The sequence below is a fragment of the Lepidochelys kempii genome, chromosome 7 (genome assembly GCF_965140285.1).
Source record: "Lepidochelys kempii isolate rLepKem1 chromosome 7, rLepKem1.hap1, whole genome shotgun sequence".
Lineage (NCBI taxonomy): Eukaryota > Metazoa > Chordata > Testudines > Cheloniidae > Lepidochelys > Lepidochelys kempii.
Window position 1 is genome coordinate 86,040,894 of NC_136386.1, and position 21,995 is coordinate 86,062,888.

Consider the following 21,995-nt stretch of genomic DNA (forward strand, 5'->3'; position numbering starts at 1 on the left):
TTGAGTTGTGGACCACGTTTGGAAATAAAAGAGAAAATAGTTTGTGTTTTTAATTTGCGTTTTTGTTTCTAAAATGTAACTTCTCTAGAGGCCTGGAGTGTTGCTGCTGACTTCAGCAAGGGGAGGAGAAGGCTCCAAGAGACACCAATCAGTTCTTGGCAAAACCCACATTTATCAGAAAGCACTGTTTTGTAACAGCTGATAACTTTTAAAAAGTGTATATTGCTTCCCTTGGAAACTACCCCAAAACTGAATGACAAAATGGTGTTTTGCAGATTTTTGAAGTAATGGCATAAAACTCAAGGGAAAATACTTTGTACAAAACTCACTGATTTTTTATTCTATGCAACTTAAATGTATGCATAGATGTGTGATACATAGGAAGTGGTATACAGATGAATATGGAAGTAATAAAACTAAATGTGTACATAATTCTGAAGTTTACATTTTTGAGAGAAGAACTGAAATTACCAAAAATACACACCTAGACATTTATTTCCAGCTAATGCATGCGCTGTTAACATTAGGGAGGGAACAGAACATACCTCTGTTGTAAATTCAAGCTTCACCTTCTAATTAGTTACAACATCTAGAAGGTAATATTGTAGATTATGGTTGCTTTCATTAAAATATTGTATAAGTTACAAAAACTAACACTTGTCTGCATTATTGTGGGCTCAAGAATGCTCTTCCCCATCACGATCAGTCAGTATGAAAAGTATTCACAGCTTGATTAATTTTGATTGTGTTTATACAGACTATGTTACACCTGCAGAAATAATTTCTCTGGATAATTCTGAGAGAGATTCAAATCCCTCTTACCCAATTTTTTCTTAAATATATCTTATATAAACAATCATTTTTTCCCCAAAAATTCAATGCACTTAGCACTAGCACTAACACTTACAAGCAGAATAAAGTCATGGCAATCAAGGAATTAAATATAAAACATTTACCAGCTTTATTCTTCAGAACTTGTTGTTTTTAATTTTGCCTTAACTTCTGGCGATGAAGACTCTTTAGTTCTTTGAATCTTTATAGTTTTAACTCTCTTTTTTGAAATAACCTTTTTTACGGTTTTCTTCTCTGTTGCAACTCTTGACTTTTTGAGTCTTCTGTTTTTGTAACGTATCAGATCTTCACGTCCAACATCAACCATTTGCTCCTCCCATGACTTCATTTCATTTTCATACCGAACCTTGTCATCTTCAGCAAGCTGTAGATATGTCTGAGAAATGATTTAAAATGTTTCAATATTTCTTTAAGTAAAATTCTGGCTGTTACTGGAAATGGAAATTCTGCCAAATCCCATGGCATTTTCCCCTTCCCAATGCTCCACAAGAATTTGAAGCATCTGTTTCTTAGAATCAAATTCACTCACAAATGAAAGCAATAATAAGTTGCTGCATAGTAAGTTATTTATCTCTTTAAACAACATAAGAGTCTATTTCAAATTCCTCAGTAACCTCTACCTTCACTTTCCTAAGAGCTGTCATTTCTTCTGCTTCTTGAGACCTTCAGGCTCCCTACACCTTCAATTTTCCCTCCATCCTAGGGTCTTATGTTGAGGTAGAATATTCAGACAATTGCGTATTTAAAATTTGCAAATTTACTCTTCTGGAATGTTTTAAGCAATTTCAGCTAAACCAGATAAAGCATTAGCTGTATGCTCTAATAAACTCATGAGCAGTGAAACCATGTTGAGATTTCAGACTTAATACTTCAATGAAGAAACTGCCTTTTCAATTTTAAATGTTAGAAAAACTATTTGTATGGCCTGATGCTTTACCCAGACAGACAAGTCCCCATCTTGAGCTTACAATATAATATACTCTGTTTGCATGAAGTCTTCTTATGAGAGTACATGAGAAGCGTTTTACCTTTTTGCACAGACTCATTAGACCTCCAGATAAAATCTTTAACTCTCCCTTTTCCCCATTGCTAAGTAAATATTAGCTAAGAAATACTATGTTTAGGGACAGTTAAGGTTACAACAGGACAAATTCCATCCATCCAGAACTTGAGAAGAATGGAAATAAAAAGTTAAGTAGAAAGACTTGTGCATTTCTCTCCATTCAACTATTGATTTGATAATGTACTCCAATACTCCATAAGGCTTTTGTTTCCAACAAAAACCAAAAAGCAATACACGACCTCAACTTCAAATTTGCACTTTAACACAAAACCTTAACAATAAGATCATATTCTTTTATATCAGTTATGCCAACAGATCAGCACATCTGACTGTCACACTCCATGCATTTGGGAAATGATTCTGCCTTACCATTTCTGAGGTCATTAAGGTTTTGCATTGGAGTACAAGTTTGATGAAGCTGGGGTACATAAGGATTACAGCTGGAAAGAGAAACCAAACAGATATTTCTGCACAACCAATTTCAAACTCAATTCTCTCTCTAGAAAGGCGTATGAAATATAAAATAGCTGTGTGCTCCACCTACACATTCAAACAAACATTATTTGGACAGAGGAAATTCAGGACAAGGAATGCCAGGTTTAAAAGAAAGTCAAGATTAAGAAAGGCCAATTGGGTTTTTATTAGGGCTGTCAAGCGATTAAAAAAATTAATCACACTATTAAACAATAATAGAATACTATTTATTTATATATTTTTGGATGTTTTCTACATTTTCAAATATATTGATTTCAATTCCAAAACAGAATATAAAGAGTAAGGTGCCCGCTTTATATTTATTTTTGATTACAAATATTTGCACTGTAAAAAAACAAAAGAAATAGTATTTTTCAAATCACCTAATACAAGTACTGTAATGCAATCGCTTTATCATGAAAGTTGAATTTACAAACATAGAATTAGGTAAAAAACCTGCATTCAAAAATGAAACAAAGTCCATTCAGTCCTACTTTTTGTTCAGCCAATTGCTCAGACAAACAAGTTTGTTTACATTTGCAGGAGATGATGCTGCCCGCTTCTTGTTTACCATATCACCTGAAAGTGAGAACAGACCATTCGCATAGCATTTTTGTAACTGGCATTGCAAGATATTTACCTGCCAGATGCACTAAAGATTTATATGTCCCTTCATGCTTCAGCCACCATTCTTGGGGACGTGTCCACGCTGATGATGGGTTCTGCTCAATAACAATCCAAAACAGTATGGACTGACGCATGTTCATTTTCATTATTTGAGTCAGATGCCACCAGCAGAAGATTGATTTTCTTTTTTGGTGGTTCAGGTTCTGTAGTTTCTGCACTGAAGTGTTGCTCTTTTAAGACTTCTGAAAGCATGCTCCACATCCTGTCTCTCTCAGATTTTGGAAGGCACTTCAGATTCTTAAACCTTGGGTTGAGTGCCATAGCTCTTTTTAGAAATCTCTCACTGGTACCTTCTTTGTGTTTTGTGAAATCTGGAGTGAAAGCGTTCTTAAAATGAGCAACATGTCCTGGGTCATCATCTGAGACTGCTATAACATGAAATATATGTCAGAATGTGGGTAAAACAAAGCAAGGGACATAGAATTCTCCCCAAAGGAATTCAGTCACAATTAAAGCATTTTTTTGTTTTGTTTTTTTAAAACGAGCATCATCATCATGGAAGCATGTCCTCTGGATTGTTGGCTGAAGCATAAAGGGGCATATTAATATTTTGGCGTATCTGGCATGTAAATACGTTGCAATACCGGCTACAAAAGTGCCATGTGAATGGCCTGTTCTCACTTTCTGGTGACACTGTAAATAAGAAGAGGGCAGCATTATCTCCTGTAAATGTAAACAAACTTTTTTGTCATAGCAATTGGCTGAACAAGAAGTAGGAATGGGTGGACTTGTAGGCTCTGAAGTTTGACATTGTTTTATTATTGAGTGCAAATATGTAACAAAAAAAAATCTAAATTTGTAAGTAGCACTTCCACAACAGAGATTGCACTACACTATTTGTATGAGGTGAACTGAAAAATACTTTATCATTTTCACAGTGCAAATATTTGTAATAAAAAATATACACTTCGATTTCAACTACAACACAGAATACAATATATGTTAAAATGCAGAAAAACAAAAAATTTAATAAATGTCAACTGGTATTCTATTGTTTAACAGTGCAATTAAAACTGATTAATCACAATTAATTTTTTAATTGTGATTAATTTTTTTTAGTTAATCGCGTGAGTTAACTGATTAATCAACAGCCCTAGTTTTTATACTGTTTTAATGTGGAATGCTTCAAATATTCTTAAACACAGATCTGGAGCATCATACCTCAGTGCACCGTTAAAGACAGCAAAAAAAAGACACATGAAGTAAGATGTTTCCCAGGCACATAACAGTGTTATTTTAAAATTTCTATTAAACACAGCAAAAGGACTCATTCCCCATAAGAACCAAATCCATTACTAGTTTGAAGTTTTTTTAAAAGATCTCATTTCATTTATGAAAGCAAGAAGTTAATTTGAAAAAAAATTTAACTGATTAAGCTTTTTCCTTCCATACTCAGGAATCAATATTCCTCCCCAATGGCACCCACCCATTCCACTGCTTAATGAAAGGTTATCAGTATTTTTTAAAAAGTGGTCACTGTTGTGTTAAGAATCAATATGAGACATTTCAGCTTGAAGTGTAATTGGTTTCAAGAATTTATAAAATAAATGAAAATAAAATCCTTTAGTTAAAGTGCATTTTTTACTATAATAAAAGGTTGGTGTAACTAGAATTTACAAGAGTGTCCCGGAGTCAGAATGACTAAACTGTCCTTCTGTAGTTGGATAACACTTAGCTGGACTGGAGCTTCACAAAAAGCTAGACACATACCTGCTTTTGAGAACTGGATAGATCTTGCCATTCTTCAAATAAATTCTTCATCTTTGCCTACAAAATACAAACTCTCTTAAACGCATGTAAAAAGGTTGGATCATGAGATTCTCAAGGGTATAGGCTAAAAGGGACTAAAGTCCTCCTAAAGCAAAATTAGTTGACAGCTAAATACCTTTGATTCCAGTAAAAACCACCATTCTTCCTGCTCTTAAAATGGAAAGTTGTGCACTGCTTGAGATGGAACAGTATGTGCCAGTACAGAATACCAGCACACACTGTAGTTCATGAATAAGCATCAACACGAAAATTACCAAAATCTCTGAAGTGCTCTCTGCACTTTACAAATTAGACACCTTGATAATTTCACTCAGTTTGTAAATATTATTTGAACTTTACAAATACTGTCAAAGTCTTCATGAAACAGGTAAACTGGGACTAGTAATTTTGACCTTTTTACAGATAGAGAAATAGAGGTGAATTGACTTGCTCATGGGCACCCAGAACGTCACAGAAAGGGGACTAGAGCCAGGGGGAGCAAACGTGGGAAGAAAGACAGAAGGGGTAAATATGAGGAAGCTAACTAGGAATACAATTGGTTATGGGGGAAAGTAAGGATAGAAGATGAAGGTGTTTGCTGAATTGGAAGATGGGTAGATGTTAGAAAACAGATGGAAAATTGAGGGTACAAGGAAGGTAAGCAGAGAGCAAGAAGAGGAGACTAAACAAGGTGGAATGAAGACACCACTCATAAGTGATAGTCTGACTTTTTGGGAGGTGGATACTTCCCCATCGCTAAAAGTCTGCTCCAATACAAAAGTGAAACAAAAACCAATTAACTAAGAAGTTCAAGCATGAATGAGCAGACTTATGGGTAGTCTGCCGAGGGGATCATCTATATATTTCTGTTGTTGTCCATCTAGTTAGTTTTTAAGTGAGGTGAAACTTGGGGGTATGCAAAACAAATCAGACTCCTGAAAGGGATACAGTAGTCTGGAAAGATTGAGAGCCACTGACCTATACCTTCATGAGACATACAGTTTACATTTACTATTCCTGATCATCTTAGTTCTAGGGAATAAGCTGGTTGATTATATGAATGGACCACCTCAAAGAGAAATGCCTTGCATCACTTGCTGACCCCTCCCTCCATATAATCAAATGTAATTGCAGGATATCAAAGAGTTCCTTCCACTCTGCTGGGAAATTAGTGGCCTTGATATTAAGCATGGTTAAACATAGTTTTCTATCCAGTCAGATCAACTTTAATCATGATCTGAATCTATTTTAATTAGGTGTGCATTTGTAGACCCTACTGGTGTGCTTTCAGGTAGTGCTGTTTGAAACAGTACTATGTTAAAGTGTACTAGGGAACCTTTATGGCACACTAGCAGGGTCTACATAGACCAATCAACACATTAGCATGCTTTAGAAATCGCACACAGTAGAACGCATTACCCCACTGTATAGACAAGTGCTGATTTGGTTAAACTGGAGCACCCTTCTGTATGGCTTATTTATAGTTTAAATCAATTTGGAATAGGCTGAAGCTAATCCAAAATAAGCCACACTTAAACCAAAGTCATCATGTCCACACAAGGGTTTTTACTGATTTACTCCAATCCGTTTAATTTCACACCTGAATTTAAATTGGTGCAAATTTCTTGTGCAGACAAGGTCTTCATTAAAGTGATGCAACCTTGTGTTTAGACCTAAGAAAGAGGCAGGGAAAGATGCAATTATCCAGTTACTGAATAAGAGGGAGTAAGGACATGGCTACACTGGAAACTTCAAAATGCTGTCGCGGGAACACTCCCGCAGCAGCACTTTGAAGAAGCTCTCTCAGCACATCCACCTCCACGAGGGGATTAGCTTGGAGCCTGTCTACACTAGCGCTTTAAAGCGCTCAGACTTGCTGTGCTCAGGGGGGTGATTTTTCACACCCATGAGCCAGCAAGTTAGAGTGCTATAAAATGTAAGTGTAGACAAGCCCTAAGTCTTCAGAGTGTATACAGTACTGCAAGACTTTCTGATGTATTAAGTCTATGCATCCATTGAGTGGCTCAGTTTGGATAGCAAGCAATTAACAGCAAGTGTTCAACCATGCCCTAAAAATTCCAACTTCTGCCTAGCAAAGGAAGATCCAGAAATACTGAACTATTTGAATTGTTACCTATAAGAGAAGCTAGAACACATTTTCTGAATGTAACAAATTTTGGAAGATGGTCATTTTAACAATGAAGAAATCTAAAATTAACCAATTTTGTCTTGTTTACCTGAACTGAAACTCCCTTAGCTTCTTGGAAGTGTTCAGACATAAAAATGTTAAAGCCAGTACGAGGTCTTTTAGGCTTTCCAAGCACTGTTAATTCCTAAAAAATTGTAAGAAAGTAGAAGTTATTTTTCTGTGAATGAGTGAACCCATTGAATATATTTGTTTCAATTCATTTTAGCAAAGCTGATTATATCATTAGCTTTTTATTGGCCATTTTACACTTACTAAAAAAAAAAAAAGAAGCATTTTACAAAAAGATCAATTTCTTATGCAAAATTGCATTGCACTGGGGACAAGAGAGCGTTAAGGTTTACCCTAACACCAAACTAGTCTTCATTTGTGAACCACTCATACTTTAACCCAGATTGAGACAATAAGATAGATTTGAGCCCACTGGAGGAAGGGATCATGACTAGCTACATGAACCAAAGTGTGGAGGGCTGCACTAAACATCTCAGTTTCTTCTGAGGGTCATTTTTATTTGGCTATCAGTGGACTCCTTGAACAAAAATGAGTGGTTAATTTATTAGTAAGGCTGCCACATTTCTCTTCAGCAGGTTAACAATTTGCCTTTGATATTAAACAGCATACAATTTCTGGTCTTGCCTGGGAACCTCTATTTGTTGGATTGCTCCAGTTGTGATCTTATGATATTTTCAAGCATTGATTAGAGGAAGATAGACAGCTCTTTCTTTAGGACAATGGAGAAGTTGTTTGGTAGTTTCACCTTACTCCTGATCAGGATTTTCCTGCACTCATTGGACAGACTCTGGACTCATACTGAGAGGTGACTACATTGCAAAGCATTACACCAAAACAGTCTGCTTTAAAGAGCTTTTCCTGTTTCTTCCATTACCTGTAGTTTTAAATCCAAAAGTGCCCCTTCTTCAGGGGAAGATGAAGGTGACACATGGCACCCTGTATTCTTCATAGTAATATTATTATATTATATGATTATAGCATAATTATGATGTATTTTATGCAAGATAAGTCATGTGAGGTGTCATTGGAAAAGTTAGGATTTGCTGAATAGGATTATCCTATTTGTAGGCATGTATCATTTTTGTATCTGAAGTTATGAATATTGACTGTGTATCTGTATTTCAAATGTAGCTACACCTGGGTGATGCCCACTAGACAAGATGCTTTCAGTCTAGATAGGTCATTGGGAAGGGCATATTCAGGGCAATGAGCCATTAGGGAAAAAAAAAATAGGCCTTCAGAGAAGCTTATCTCCCACCTGGTGAGCCTTCCTGAGGACACTCCTAACAGCCTGTAAGTAATGGCTGCTATGACTCTACAAGGACATGTGACCAGGTCACAGGATTCTGGATTCCATCTTGGGATGTCAGTATTTTTCCACAAACTGGTCTGGGAACCAAGTTTTGAAACAAAGGGTTCCCGCCATATGCTAAAGCTATACATGGCAGGGAGTAACATCATCTGTGGTTCTTCACTCCCCACACAAGAAGACTCCTGGAAACACCTGAGGATCAAAGACTGAACTGGGAGAAGTGCTAGACTAAAGGGATTTCTAGCCTGTGTATGAAACAGCTGGGGATTCCAAGCTGTAAAGCAAGTGCATCTTGCCCCTTAAGAATCTGCAGCCTGCTTGTATCATCTCTTAGGGTGAGAATCTGCTAATTCATAACCTATCTAGTATATTAAGCTTAGTGTGCGTTTTTTGTTTATTTGCTAGGCAATCTGCTTTGATCTGTTTGCTATCCCTTATAATCACTTAAAAATTTAATAACCTAATAAATCTAAACCATTTGTAGTTAATAAAAACTTGTTTTTATTTTAATCTAAACCAGTGAGCTTTCACTGGAGTGCTTAGGGAATATCTCTACTTATGGTAACCAAGCATGCACTGTTCTCTTCATATTGAGGGAGAGGCGGATCAGATATTAAACCCATATACTGGCCAGAATTGACCAGGGCAGGATGGTACTGCTCTGGGGTCCCAGGCTGGGAAGCTGATGGTTAGAGAGCCTGTGTGTAACTGCAGCTAGGTGTGTCCCTTACCTGTATAAATGCTGGTGAAAGTGTAGGCTGGAGGGCTATGCAGCTTGTCACAGCAGTGCAGTGAGAGAGGGAGCCCAGACTGGTGGGTTTGGGGGCTCAGTGGTACTCAAGTTCCAGGTGGCACCCCAGGGTGAACCCATCACAGAAGGAGTGGAAGGAGAATATTTACATTTCTTAATTCTGGATTTCTTATTCTGATACAAAGGACACGTGAAGTGCCAAGCTTACTACCCCTATCTAGTATAGGTGTTGGTGGCTACAATGGTTTTGGGGAGACTTAATCAACTGGATGACATCCTGGAGCTGCCAAATTCAGGGGCTGGTGGACTGAATGTTCATGGAAAGCTATTTCCAGGACACCTCCGGTGTTGCTGATTCCTCCTGACAGGCCTCCTCCAGGACACCATCCATATGAGAAATAACTGGAGCAGAGCACTTGCTACCTAGTCACTGTTACTTGTTCTTTTTGCTGGAATTATCTGCCATCTTTACCCTTGGCAGAGGGGAGACTGTTCCAGGCGGTGGCAAATCAGGATTAATACGTGGCTTCGCAGCATCTGCAACCAAATATTGCAGGACTGTGCTGATTCTCATGCACCAGAAGGTGAAACTGGCTGGTCTACTTTCATGGTCTCAGTTAAGTGAAATGGAAAAAAGTATAACATAGTGAGAAGCAAATTAAATAAAGTAATCAATTAATAAACCCAACTATTATGGGAACATCAGTAATGATTTAAGTACGATTTTTAACCTGACAGCATTCCTTTAAAACATTATTTCTAGCCTTGCATTGTAATCATGATCCATGTCTAATAACCATTTGAAACAACCAGATTAATACATTTAAGTTACCTTAAAAGTGAAAATGAAATCACATTTTGAGTACTTACCCTCTTTTTCCTCATTGCTTTTCTTTTTGCCCGTTTTTGTCTCCTTTCTTCTTTCAAAGCTACTATCTGGGCTGGACTTAACTGTGCTTTGTATATGGCCAGCTCTTCTTTGTATGCTTGCCTCTCTACCTTTGCAGCTGCTTCATATGTCTATAAGCACAAAAACCATGAAAACAACCAAAGAAAGCAAACATAACTGACCATTTCAGCTAAACATTCTACTTTTAAAACAGTGACTCTCAACCTCTCCAGACAACTGTACCCCTTTCAGGAGTCTTATTTGTTTTGCGTATCCCCAAATTTCACCTCACTTAAAAACTACTTGCTTACAAAATCAGACATAAAAAGACAAGTGACCCTGCATACTATTATTGAAAAATTGCTTACTTTCTCATTTTTACCATATAATTATAAAATTAATCAACTGGAATATAAATACTGTACTTACATTTCAGTGTATAGAGCAGTATAAACAAGTCATTGTCTATGAAATTTTAGTTTGTACTGACTTCATTAATGCTTTTTATGTAGTCTGTTATACAAAAACGCAAATATCTAGATGAACTTATATATCCCCTGGAAGACCTCTGCATACCCCCAAGAATATGAGTACCTCTGGTTGAGAACCACTGCTTTAAAACATTCTAAAGATCAAACAGCCTTCCAAACCATGCAGGCTATAGCAGGATACAGCTGTTGGCCTGCCATGCAGTAAACAGAATCATCAGGCTTCACAGAGTCCCTAGAAATAATCAGTGCAGCAGAGATGCACATCATCTCTAGCAAAGAAGAGTTCTTGTAACATGAGCCCTCACCTCCCATGTGTAACAGCCCCATATCTTTGTCCTGCCCCTCCTTTTCCAGGGGGGACATAATCCATGGGAGTTAGTCTTCAGGATGAAGTAACCTCATGATCTACACAAGAGTAATTCGATATAACTAATCTTTAGACCCTCTGCCATGCATGTATCCTATGCATTCACAGCAACTGTATCAATGGTACATACCATTTACACCATCATTTGGATTGAAAATCTAACTAATGTGTTAACTATCATTATGTCATATTCCATTACTTAAGTGCTAATGCAGCAACTACACCAGTGATGGGCCTCCTAATATCTCTGAATGCTCCTGACTGGCCTTCAGAGACAGGTGTAACAACTCAGAGCACACTAGCTCTGTCACTTGTCAAGCTGGCTGCATGCAAGCTCAAGAACAGCTGAGGAGTTACTCTCCTGATTTCCCCTAAATACCATCCTATTCCCTCCTCTCACATCCCAATTTCAGTATCAAAAGGATACCAAAGTAATGAAAAATTAAAGATTTCACTGAAGTTGTTTGTGAGGATTTCAGTAGTATGCGCAGCAATACAATCTTCCCGCTAATAATGACCACTTCCCCATTCTCCTGGAGAGGGTGAGAAATTTAACTAGCAGCATCCCCCAGAAGTACATACTTTCAATCAACCTTCAAGCCTGGCGCAGTCGTGTGAGCAATCTATTTTAGGCCAGTTCGTGTTCTGACATTATAGCTTCTCATGGCACAAATACAAACAAATTAGATGTTTGGTAAGTGATGTAACAACTATTACAGCAGCAGCATCTGGAAAAGTCAAGTGCATCTATTCACCATCAAGATGGTAACAGCCTAGCACACTGTGCTTTTGAGCTCCACAGGGGCAGGACAAGGAGGTGGAGAAACCCCAGTAGTAAAGATGTAGGTTAAACTGCCCATGACCACAAGGTATCCTATTGTAACAAAGAAGGATCATATGGTTGTTCTGAGGGCCACGGAGGAGCTGATCAGGAGAGACTAGAGGATGTAGATCTGAGTTGACTACCTGACAAGAAAAGCATCGATCCAAAATATAGTCCTACATCATCTGTTGCTCCTGTTCCTTAGAAAGGTTGTGTCTAATGTATTGCCTAAGAGGCAAACTATTTCAGAAAAGAGGCAGCTTGACTTTAGCTGGCTTTCTTATGTGGTTTTGAGACAAAATTGTGAAGTAAGCTGTCTTGACAGTCAGTGTGGCCAGGGCCCTGCCTTCACGCCTAATTGTTGGAAGAGCAATGCCAGCCAGGACTGGGAAGTTGGAGGCTGGAGCTATCAGGGTCACACCGGTGATGATTTGAAGAGCAAAGCTGATCGTTGAGACCAGTGTGACATACTGATGACTGGAGCCCCATGCTGCCGCACAGTATTTGGCAGGTGCAATAATTAGCACCTTGTGAGCACTAGCGCCCTATGAGCTGCTAGCAAGCCTGTGGAGGAGTGCAAATTTCAACTGAATTTTAGTGTGTCTTCTCAATGTTGTCAAAAGAACACAGAGAACAGTTTAGCTGTAACCCCAAATAAGTAGGGTATGGTAAAAAAAAATAAAATATATCAGCTGATTGTTCAGAAAGGCCTGCGGCTATTGATGAGATAACCAGTAGGCAAGATGGAAATGAGATGACGCTGTCTTTATTGTGTTTAGTTTAAGTCACCACTTTGAAAAATACCTGACCAGATGTCAAGGTCAGATGACAGGCAGGACTCCAGTTCCTCAGAGCTCCTTTCTGGCTATTGCCAAGCAGATGTCATCAGCATATGTGAACTTCGTTGCCGAGGTGGGCGGCTGGTCAGCTGTATATATACACTAAGAACATCAGCACAAGTACAGATTTCTGGGGAAGTCTTGTTTATACAATATGGGCCAGTTGATGAAAGGCAAAACCAACCTATGGGACAAGCGTTTCAAGCCCACATATCTCAACTGAAGCTCTTTAGATTCCTGGAATGATTTCAACAGGGAAAAAAAAAATCAGCCATTTGGACAGCTTTTGTAAAACCTAGGGGAAGGTTAAATCTTCCCCTGTGAGTTGCTGTCATAGCATTCTTCTGTAGTAGGGAATTATTTGGCATCAAGTAAGTACTTCAACCTTCCAAGGGCAAATAGCAGCCCTAGTGCAAGACGCAAAGACCGCTAGTGCCTCTGTGCTGAGAGCTCTGACATTAGAGGTCTGAGTTAGGACACATTAACCTCTGCGCAAAAGCTCTCCAACCATCACAAGAGTTCCTATATCTGCTGCTGCACAGCAAAGGGAACGCCTTGAAGTCAAGATTGCGGGCTTTGAGAAGGACCAAGAATGATTGACCCAGATTAACAAGGACATCACCATCTCCTTTCCACTTCAATCACATGAGAGTAAAGCAAAAATCTAAACAGGTCTTGACAGAGACCTTCATGGAGCCAGGGTTTCAAAAGAGGTATATCAAGAGGTTATTGGCCCTCTCCTGGCACCTCCAGACTCAGCCTCTCATAAAGATGCTCTGCCTTATCCAATGAGCAGAAGTTCATTACAAAAGTGGAGTACAGAGGTCCAAGAGCACTGAGAAGCTCATGCTCAGTGAAGTCATTGGTTTTGCTTGTGGTGGTGGCATAGAGTGCTTTGGTGGTGAAGCTGCCCTGGTGGGCTTACTGGGGTGGAAGGAAGTTTGGAATTTGCTGAGAGAAGGACAGAACCAAAGAAAATAAACACCACACTGCAAAACAGGTGCATTTGGTGCAGGAATAACAAGGCAGCCTTAACTGTGGCACTGAAACACGAACTCAAGCACTCATGCTCTTAGAACAGCGTTTCTCAAATACAGCCACCAGGGGCTTTTCTTGTGGCCAGTCTCCAGGGCTGTGATGGTAGGGGGTAGGGGAGAGAGTGGCAAAGTAGTTGTCCCTCCTTGTTTCTCTTGGATGCACTGCCTTGGTGTTGGTTGCAGGGCTGCCAGCAGGGGTTGGCCACTGCTGCCCTCCAGAGACACCTGGGGCATAACGCTGGAGGAGCAGGCAGACAGTGAGTTCCCCACCTTCCCCGGGGCAGTGGGGCTCAGACTTTGGGCTTCAGCTCTGGGGAGGCAAGGCAGCAGGCTCTGGCAGCGGGGCTTCGGGCTCCATCCCAGAGCTCCAGCTATGTGGCAGCAGGCCCCAGGTTCCAGTTGCACAGATTCAGGCTCCATCCCCCGTCCCTGGGGCTTTGGGATCTGGACACAAGGCTTCAGGCTCCAGCCCCCCGCTTCCTCCCCCAGCCATCCACACACCCCATTGTCTCTGACTCCCACTGCCTCCCCAACACCCCTCCTCCCTGCCAATCCAGGGCTTAATTTGTCCCAAGGCTTGCCAGGGCTGAGTAAGTCTGCCGTGAAAAGTGATACTTGTATGTTTGTTATCATTTTTCACAGCAGACTTACTAGCTATCAAAAATAAATTACAATGATTTGGACACGTATATGTGCATATTTATTTGTTTTTCCTAAAGCTAATCAAGTATTTTAGGGAAAAAAAATATGAGAGTAACCACCAGCAAGAGTTGGTGGCCGCACTCTGAGGCCACCAAAAAATGTGTCCTGAGAACCCATCTTAGAACACTGCTAGCACCACAGCAAGGATGGAATGGCCAAGATGACAAGTGCTGGAGTGCCAAAGTAGTGCAGAGTACCAGAAGCGACTTGCACTCAAGAGCCAAAGCAGGTGTCAAAGTGCTGAGTCACCAAAGTACCCAAAGCAAAGGCCTCAAAAATATAGTTAACAGAGCGGATTTGACAGGAAAGCAGAGAGGAAACCTGAAGATAAATACCTAATATGTTACTGGAAACTAGGGCAATGGACAGTCAGGTGCTGCCTCCAAAAGGGAGTTCCTTTGATAACTGTAGTCAAGAAGGAACTGGCTTGGAATGTTCCAAGGGCAGCATTTATATTCTGCAGTGGGTAGCAACTGCACTAGGGACCTAGCTCATACTCTACCTCTCTACTGCTGCCTTCAAGGATCAAAGGGAGAGGTAACGGACAAGTTTCCCAGTCTTGCACTGAGAAGTTAAGACCTACAACTGAAAAATCTCACACAGATAGTACCTTTAGAGAAATTATTTTCAACAGATTAGAGCCTAAACTCCAGGATAATAATCTCATCAGGAGGAAAGACTGTACTACGTGATCTCTTACAAAATGTGAGTCATTTACCATAACAGCACAAAGACAGGAGACCAAGAGAAACAGGAAACATACAGGTTAGTATAATCATGTGGGACCCCTCTGAATAGCTATTTTCTATAATGCAACAAGATTAGATGCTATATTTGAGCAACAAGATTTATGCAGTTTATTTCACTTGTATATTACAAAGCACATAGATTTAATACTATTACAATTAAAATCAAAATTAGAATCCTTGTAATAGTTCCCCCCCGAAATACAACCAATAGAAATCTAAACATCTTAAATACTTCAGCTTGCTTCTTCCATGAACACGCAAGGGAAAAAAAAGTGCATTAACAGCAGGCCCCAAAAGTTAAAGCCAGGTTTCTTGTGGAAGAGGAAAAAAAAAAGAGTTCCAGATCTGAAGTCCCTTTCTTAGAAAATGCCCTACCACAAGCCCACTTCCACACCTCTAGATATCACACAGTGACAGACAAATTTAAAGTTAATCAGATTCCAAACCATTTAGAATTTTATATCTTAAAATCAACACCTTGGACTCCAACCCGAAACAAAATGGCAGTTAATGAAGATCACAGAGCACCGGTGTTATGCATTCCTGGTATGAAATATTAATATGTACTAACACATTCAATACTAACTTAAGTTATGGATGGTAGGAAGATGTAGACATATAGAGAGGACAATAGTCTAGCCTAAAGGTGACAGATATGAATAACTGTAGCAAATTATTCATCTGGGAAAAAAAACACTGTTGCACTTGTCTCATCTGGCCAATATAGAACGGAGTGTTTCAGACCACAATTGCCACCTGAGCATCCATGAGCCATCCAGGATCTATAAAAATCCCTAAATTGTAAATCTACACTACAAACAGCACCATGTACCCTTAGGGGTGTCACTACAGCCTTTGCCAATCCTTCCAACTGTTTAATAACCTACAAGTACTATTTCGGTTTTCTCTGGATTGAACCTCAGCCAGCTCTCATGGAGATACCAAGTAATATGTCCCAATAGGATCAGATGAGGAAAAAAACCAGAGCTTTTTCTCAACACACTGAAAAACACAATGGCACGTATTTCCTTCCTAACCATCACAAAAACTACATATATTAATTGATCAAAGGGGAGTAAAACAGAACCTTGTAGAATCCCATGACACTTCTCTCAGGGAAGATGAGCAACTGTCCAAAGTACTATCCTCTGGGAATTCTCATTATGAAAGAAGTTAAGACATTTGCTAAGGACTGCAAATCAGTCAACACCACTTTATGATCAGGTGTTTAAGGCAACAGTTCAAAAAGAATCAGTACACACTTTATTCTTGTTCATCGTTAGTAGGAGAGATCAATTTCTGCAATACCATATGCCCCATATCCAGGTCTAAAACCGGAGTGATGGGGTGGTCCCAAAAATCTGAGAACTCCAGAATACTATAAATTACCATGCTACAAACTTTTCAACAAATTTTCCTTCGATAAGACACACCAAACCCAGCCAACATAAAGATAAGACTCAATATGCAACTGAAAGAGCATAAAACAAAAGAAAAAAAAAATCAAGCTTACTTGTTTCTCTGACACTGGTAACTCTTTCCAAGCATATGCAATTTTTTTTGCTATCTCCAAAATGCTCACATCTGTGAAACAAAAGAAAATTTTAACTTTTTTGTTTACAAGGAAGAGAGTAAGAAAATTGAACTTGTTTTAATGTTTAAAATGTTCTTCGTTTTCCCCAGGAAAGAATTTGCTACTTGTATTTTTCTGCCACAGACATTCTTTTTCCATAAAATCTGTCTTAACATGCCAGTACGAGAAACTGAACACCAGGTGAATAAAATAGCTTTTCTTTTATTCCTAACAGAAAGATTAAATGTCACTATTTCAGAAACAGGAATTTTTTTGTGTGTGACCTATACAGAAATTTTTAGAAGTTGGGCTTATGTTTCTTTTTTCTTCATTACACTGCATACTGAAAGAGTTTTTTGTTTGTTTTTTTAAAGTTTAAAGTTTCTCCTTGCTTTTGTTTTGGTTTCTTACTTAGAAATAACAGGATAGTCAAGTCTCAACTTCCCTCGTTTTGCCAGAGGATCTGCTGAAATACACCAGGTACAGGTTCAGCTTCACACCTTAACTGAATGAGAAGTGGTGTTGAATCTTCAAATGGCAGGTACTTCATTTAAAATGTCAATCATTGAAGTGTTAACCAATCCCCAATTTCCCACAAACAACGGTTTAGAGAATTAGCCTAAAATGCCCTTCCCTTCTCAATTAGCTTTCACTCCTTACTTCTGTAATATCATCATGTCATGAATCCTTCAATCAGAAAGTTTTTCAGGTCAAACAAGACTTGACCTTGTAAAATAGAAGCAGTTAAAATTTTTGTTGACAAAAATCTTTTAAGGCTTTCTTTAAACATCTTAGTGAGAGAAAGGGCACAGGCTCAATTCCTCCCCGCCAACACACTTTTGCAGGTCACCTTTCCAAAAATGCCAGTTCCGCTTTTCCACTATTGACATGACTGAACCTAAGCATTCAGTAACTAATTCAGGCTCAAAAAGTATAGGCAGACAAGACAGACCTAAAATACATGGGTCAGCCTCTCCTTTCACACTCCACTCAACAATGCCACATTTTGCCATGGATTATTAGCTTTTCGGAGAAAAGAAGGATAACTTTATCAAGATGAGGAAGACTACTACTTTATCAGGTCTACAAAAAACTTTTTGTGCCCATGGGATGGAATATACTAATTTGCAGACAAAGGCTGTGTCTACACTACCAAGTTTTGTCGACAAAACTTATGTTGACACCCAAAGGTCGACAAAACAAAATCACAAAAGGGTGTTCACGCTTGCTTCCTCTGTCGACAGATCATGTCCACATTGTCGGCACCATCATCGACAGCGTGGGTATGTATCCCACAGTGCAGTGTTGTGGGAAGGCAGAGCTGATCGCTGCGCACCTTGGGAGGATTCCCTCCATGTTCTCCCACAGCTTCCTCAGCTGCCGGGAGTGGCATCATGAGTAGCTCTGTGAGCTCTCTGTGCTGAGGAATGTCAAAGCAGGGGCTGCTGTGTTCCTAGTGCAGGGCAGAACAGGAGTATTCCAATGATATGCTCTTTGTTCCCCAAAGGGAGCAGCACACTCAGAGGTCATATACTTGGCCCTGCAGTTTTGAAAGGGGAGGGGCGCATGGTGCTATTTGTAGCATAGATTTACAATTTAAGGATTTTTATAGATTCTGGATGGCTCATGGATGCTCAGGCAGCAATTGTTGCATCTGGCCAATATAGAAGAGTGTTTCAGACCACAAGTACAACAGTGGTTTTTTCCCAGATAAATAATATGCTACAGTTATTCATATCTGTCACCTTTAGGCTAGACTATTGTCCTTTCGCTACATCTTCCTACCATCTATAACTTAAGTTAGCATTAAATGTGTTAGCACATCTTAATATTTCATACCAGGAATGCATAATGCTCTGTGATCTGCATTAACTGCCGTTTAGTTTCAGGGTGGTGCCCAAAGTGGTTTTTGGCCACAAAACTTGGTAGTGTAGACAAAGCCTACGTCACAGAAAGGGATCATGCACTGGGATCTGGGTAGGTAACTGAACGAGAACTTCAAGCATATTTTTATAGGAGAACTTTCTGATTACAACCTCTCTACAGCCAAATGACTTAAGAATTCTCAACTGTTTATAATTTAAAGTGAGTTACCTCAAAACTTGTCCAAGATAATCAAACCATAATTTAGTTTCAGTACTTTAAAATAATAATTTCTATATACAGTAATCCTCAATTAGACCAAGTTTCCCCATTCTCAAATGATTTTTTCCATATCAGAACATCATTCAATTTTGCAGCTCTCACTGGCTACGAATAGGAATGAAAGCCTGATCTGGTGCTCATTAACACATGCATACTTTAGGACAACTAAAAATATTCAAGGGAAAGACACCCACTCTTAAAAATATTTGCTCTTTCCCAATTTAGGTCATGGACAGACCCACCATTTTCAAAGCCCAGCAAATTACTAGATAAAGCATCAGGATAAAAGCTTGTACTGGGCATTGGTACATAATCAAAAGTTACCTTTTTAGTATCCATGAAAATAAATATTCACATGCAATGAGAGAATGCTAATCATTACAACGCAAATATTTAATCGGGTTCTTTTTTGAAGTTCTCATTTTAAGTACCCTATCAATATAACAAATATTTATTCTACTCTGAATGAATTAAAATTCAAAGTTTTTTTAGAGCTAATATAAAGTATGGGCAGTATGTGTATCTAACATCCAATCCTGATATTTAATTTTACTGGATTTTATCACTTTAATATGTTCTTTTAAAGTTAATAAAGTTTAGTTATTCATATAATATTTAGTTTGACTCAAATACTCGTCTAATTTTTTAGCCAAAGAAAACTGAAAAAAGTGCATACACATCTGAAATAAAACTGGGTTCAATAAACAGAACTGCCAACACATTTTAACTAATTCATACTAAAATAAAATTATTTTATTTACGTTGCTAATCAGTTTATGAAAAAAAAAAAGTTATTCTAATACCAAATTTCTTTAGAGAGTTCCTTACCTGGATTTTGTTCCCTAAAAATGGGCTGCTGATCTTTTACAAAACGAAAGTAGGCTGTTAAGGGTCGCTTTGGAGGATTATCGGAACTGATCTGTTTTGAAAACCACTTCTCCACTGAGTATGTAGTGCTGCATCTTTAACACACACAAAGTTATCAGATATTAAAAATACATCAATATGTAAACTTAGCTGTAAATTACACTTCAAAATAACGTGACCATTAGTTTACAATCCAAAAGTAAACAGTATGACCAGACTCCAGAATAAGCCCACAACTAACATTTACAGCCCATCATGTTCCTAGCCAAAAGGCACAGGAGCTCCCCCAGAAACAACTCCGCATTTGTAACCAGGCTTGGGTCAGCCACTTCCATCACCGCCACCCAAGGACACGCTCCCTCCTAGGAGTAAAGAGGGCCACAGGGCAGAACGGGAGAAGGGAAGGATGCGCGGAGGGTGCCCGAAGGGGTGCGGCGGCCAGGGAGGGGACGATGCGCGGAGGGTGCCCGAAGGGTCCGGCGGCGCGGGACGGAGATAGGGACGCTGCGCGGGGGGCACCCAGGGGTGCTGCCGATAGGGGGAAGACGGAGCGAGGGGACGAGACGAGCGCGGCTGGGGCGGGATACAGACAGATGCGCTGGGAGGACCAAATGCGGCCGGCTCACTCCAAAGTTTCGCCACTAGCCCCGGGCGGCGCCTTCACCTGAGAATGTGCCGGAGGCTGGGAAAAGCGGCCAGAGCCCGGCCCAGCAGCGCGACCGCCATAGCACAGGCAGACAAAAACAGGACGCGGCTCCCCTCAGAGCCGCGCGCGCTGCTGACGCGGTGCAATGTGGGAAGAAGCAGGCCCCGCCTCTTTGATGGAACAGGGCCTCAAGGCAGCTAGTCCCCAAAGCGCATGCTCCGAACCGTCCCCCGGCTGGCGGGGGGAGAGGAGGAGGACGCCGCGTGCAAAGGGCGGGGGGGGGGGTGAGCTGGGGGTTCGGCGCGCCCCTTCCTGTAGCGGCTTCCGGGGGGACCCAGTAGCGGCTGGGTCCCTCCCCCGCGAGGCTCGGGCTCAGGCCAGCCCCTCAAGCCCAGCTGGCCCCGTTTAGGTGTTATCCGAGCTGTTCAGTGCCCTATGACGGATCTCGAGCCGGCCCCTCCCCCAAAGATTTGCGAGCTAAAGGAGAAACAGAGGCGGACAAGTGCTTTACGGAGCCTTTTCCAATGATGTGTGGGCACTGTGCAGCCTTCCAATGCGCCTGCCGTCGCCCACACCGCGCCCTTTCTTTGACTCGGTTAGCTCAGATTGGAATTGCGCAGGAATAGCTCACGGCTCACATACCAGTTTTTAGGCAGCTATCCCCGCTGAAATCAATATATTCTGCCTTTAAAAAAAAAAGTCGATCCAATACAGGTATTTGAAGAAACTCACGCGGGTGATCATTGCATTCCCTCACTTGAAGCCCTTTTATATGCTGTCAGTAAGCATGCATTAAAGTTACGATTTTTCTCTAAAGATAGTGTCTGTACAGGATTCTCACACTTGAGTTTTAGCCTCTTCGTGGGAGACTGGCGGAGCCTCCCTAGTGTTACTCAGAGACAAGGTGGGTTAATTTCTTGGATCAATTTACTTCTGTGACAAGCTCTCAAGCCACACAGCTCTTCTTCATTTGTGGCTTGAAAGCTTGTCGCCCTCTCTCTCTCTCACACACACACAAGTTGGTCCATTGTAAGATATTACCTCACCCACCATGTCGCTTTAATATCCTATGGGATTCTCACACAGCTATAACTACATTGCATATACAGCTTTGTTTAGGGCAGGAGTAGCTGCAAAGAGTGCAAATCAGACAAGCCTCTATTGGCTGTCATGTGCTATCTGCAGGAGAGTATATGTGCTGTCCTTGACCTTTCAATTTCTTCTTTACTGTAATGAAATAGCTTTCAGGACAAGCCTGCACCTCAGGAGCCACTGTTTCACCTCTTTAGCAGATCCTAACCAACTTTTCTGGGGGATTCTTTTCTTACTAATAGCTTTGTCTTCTAGTCAGTTTCAGTGTGATTTTATAGATTTTTGACACCATTGTATCATTACTTCAGTGTCCACTGTAGTGGGAGATAGCACTAGTCTTTAGGGCTAAGCACTGTTTTTGGTACTCTAGGGCTGTTCTTTCTTTTGACACACTGATATGTTTTTTCTTTATTTTGGTGCCTCTTTTTGGTCAGTGCCACAATGTCACCAGGCTGTTTCTGCTTGTTGGTACAGTTGTGTGACAACATTGTCCTTAGTACTCTGACATGGAAGTTGTTAGGCAGTTTATTACCCAGAATCTAGTTCAATTAGTGCCTGTCTCAAAGCCCAGGGGCTTCTTTTGTCTATTGGTCCAGAAATACCAGTACCGTTTTTCCTACTTTAATGTCCAAAAGGGAAAGGAGACCACTTAGTGTCTTAAAACACCTT

General features: G+C 40.1%; 1 protein-coding gene across 1 annotated transcript; it reads right to left on the reverse strand.

The window, feature by feature from the left end:
• Positions 1–310: 310 nt before the first annotated feature.
• On the reverse strand, positions 311–20,403 carry TFAM (transcription factor A, mitochondrial). Its single transcript, XM_073353670.1, has 7 exons — positions 20,253–20,403; positions 19,550–19,683; positions 16,517–16,587; positions 9,977–10,126; positions 7,063–7,158; positions 4,787–4,843; positions 311–1,228 (listed from the first exon to the last, which is right to left on the reverse strand). The coding sequence occupies exons 1-7, from the start codon at positions 20,312–20,314 to the stop codon at positions 962–964; spliced, it is 837 nt and encodes a 278-aa protein (XP_073209771.1). The 5' UTR covers positions 20,315–20,403; the 3' UTR covers positions 311–961.
• Positions 20,404–21,995: the final 1,592 nt, after the last annotated feature.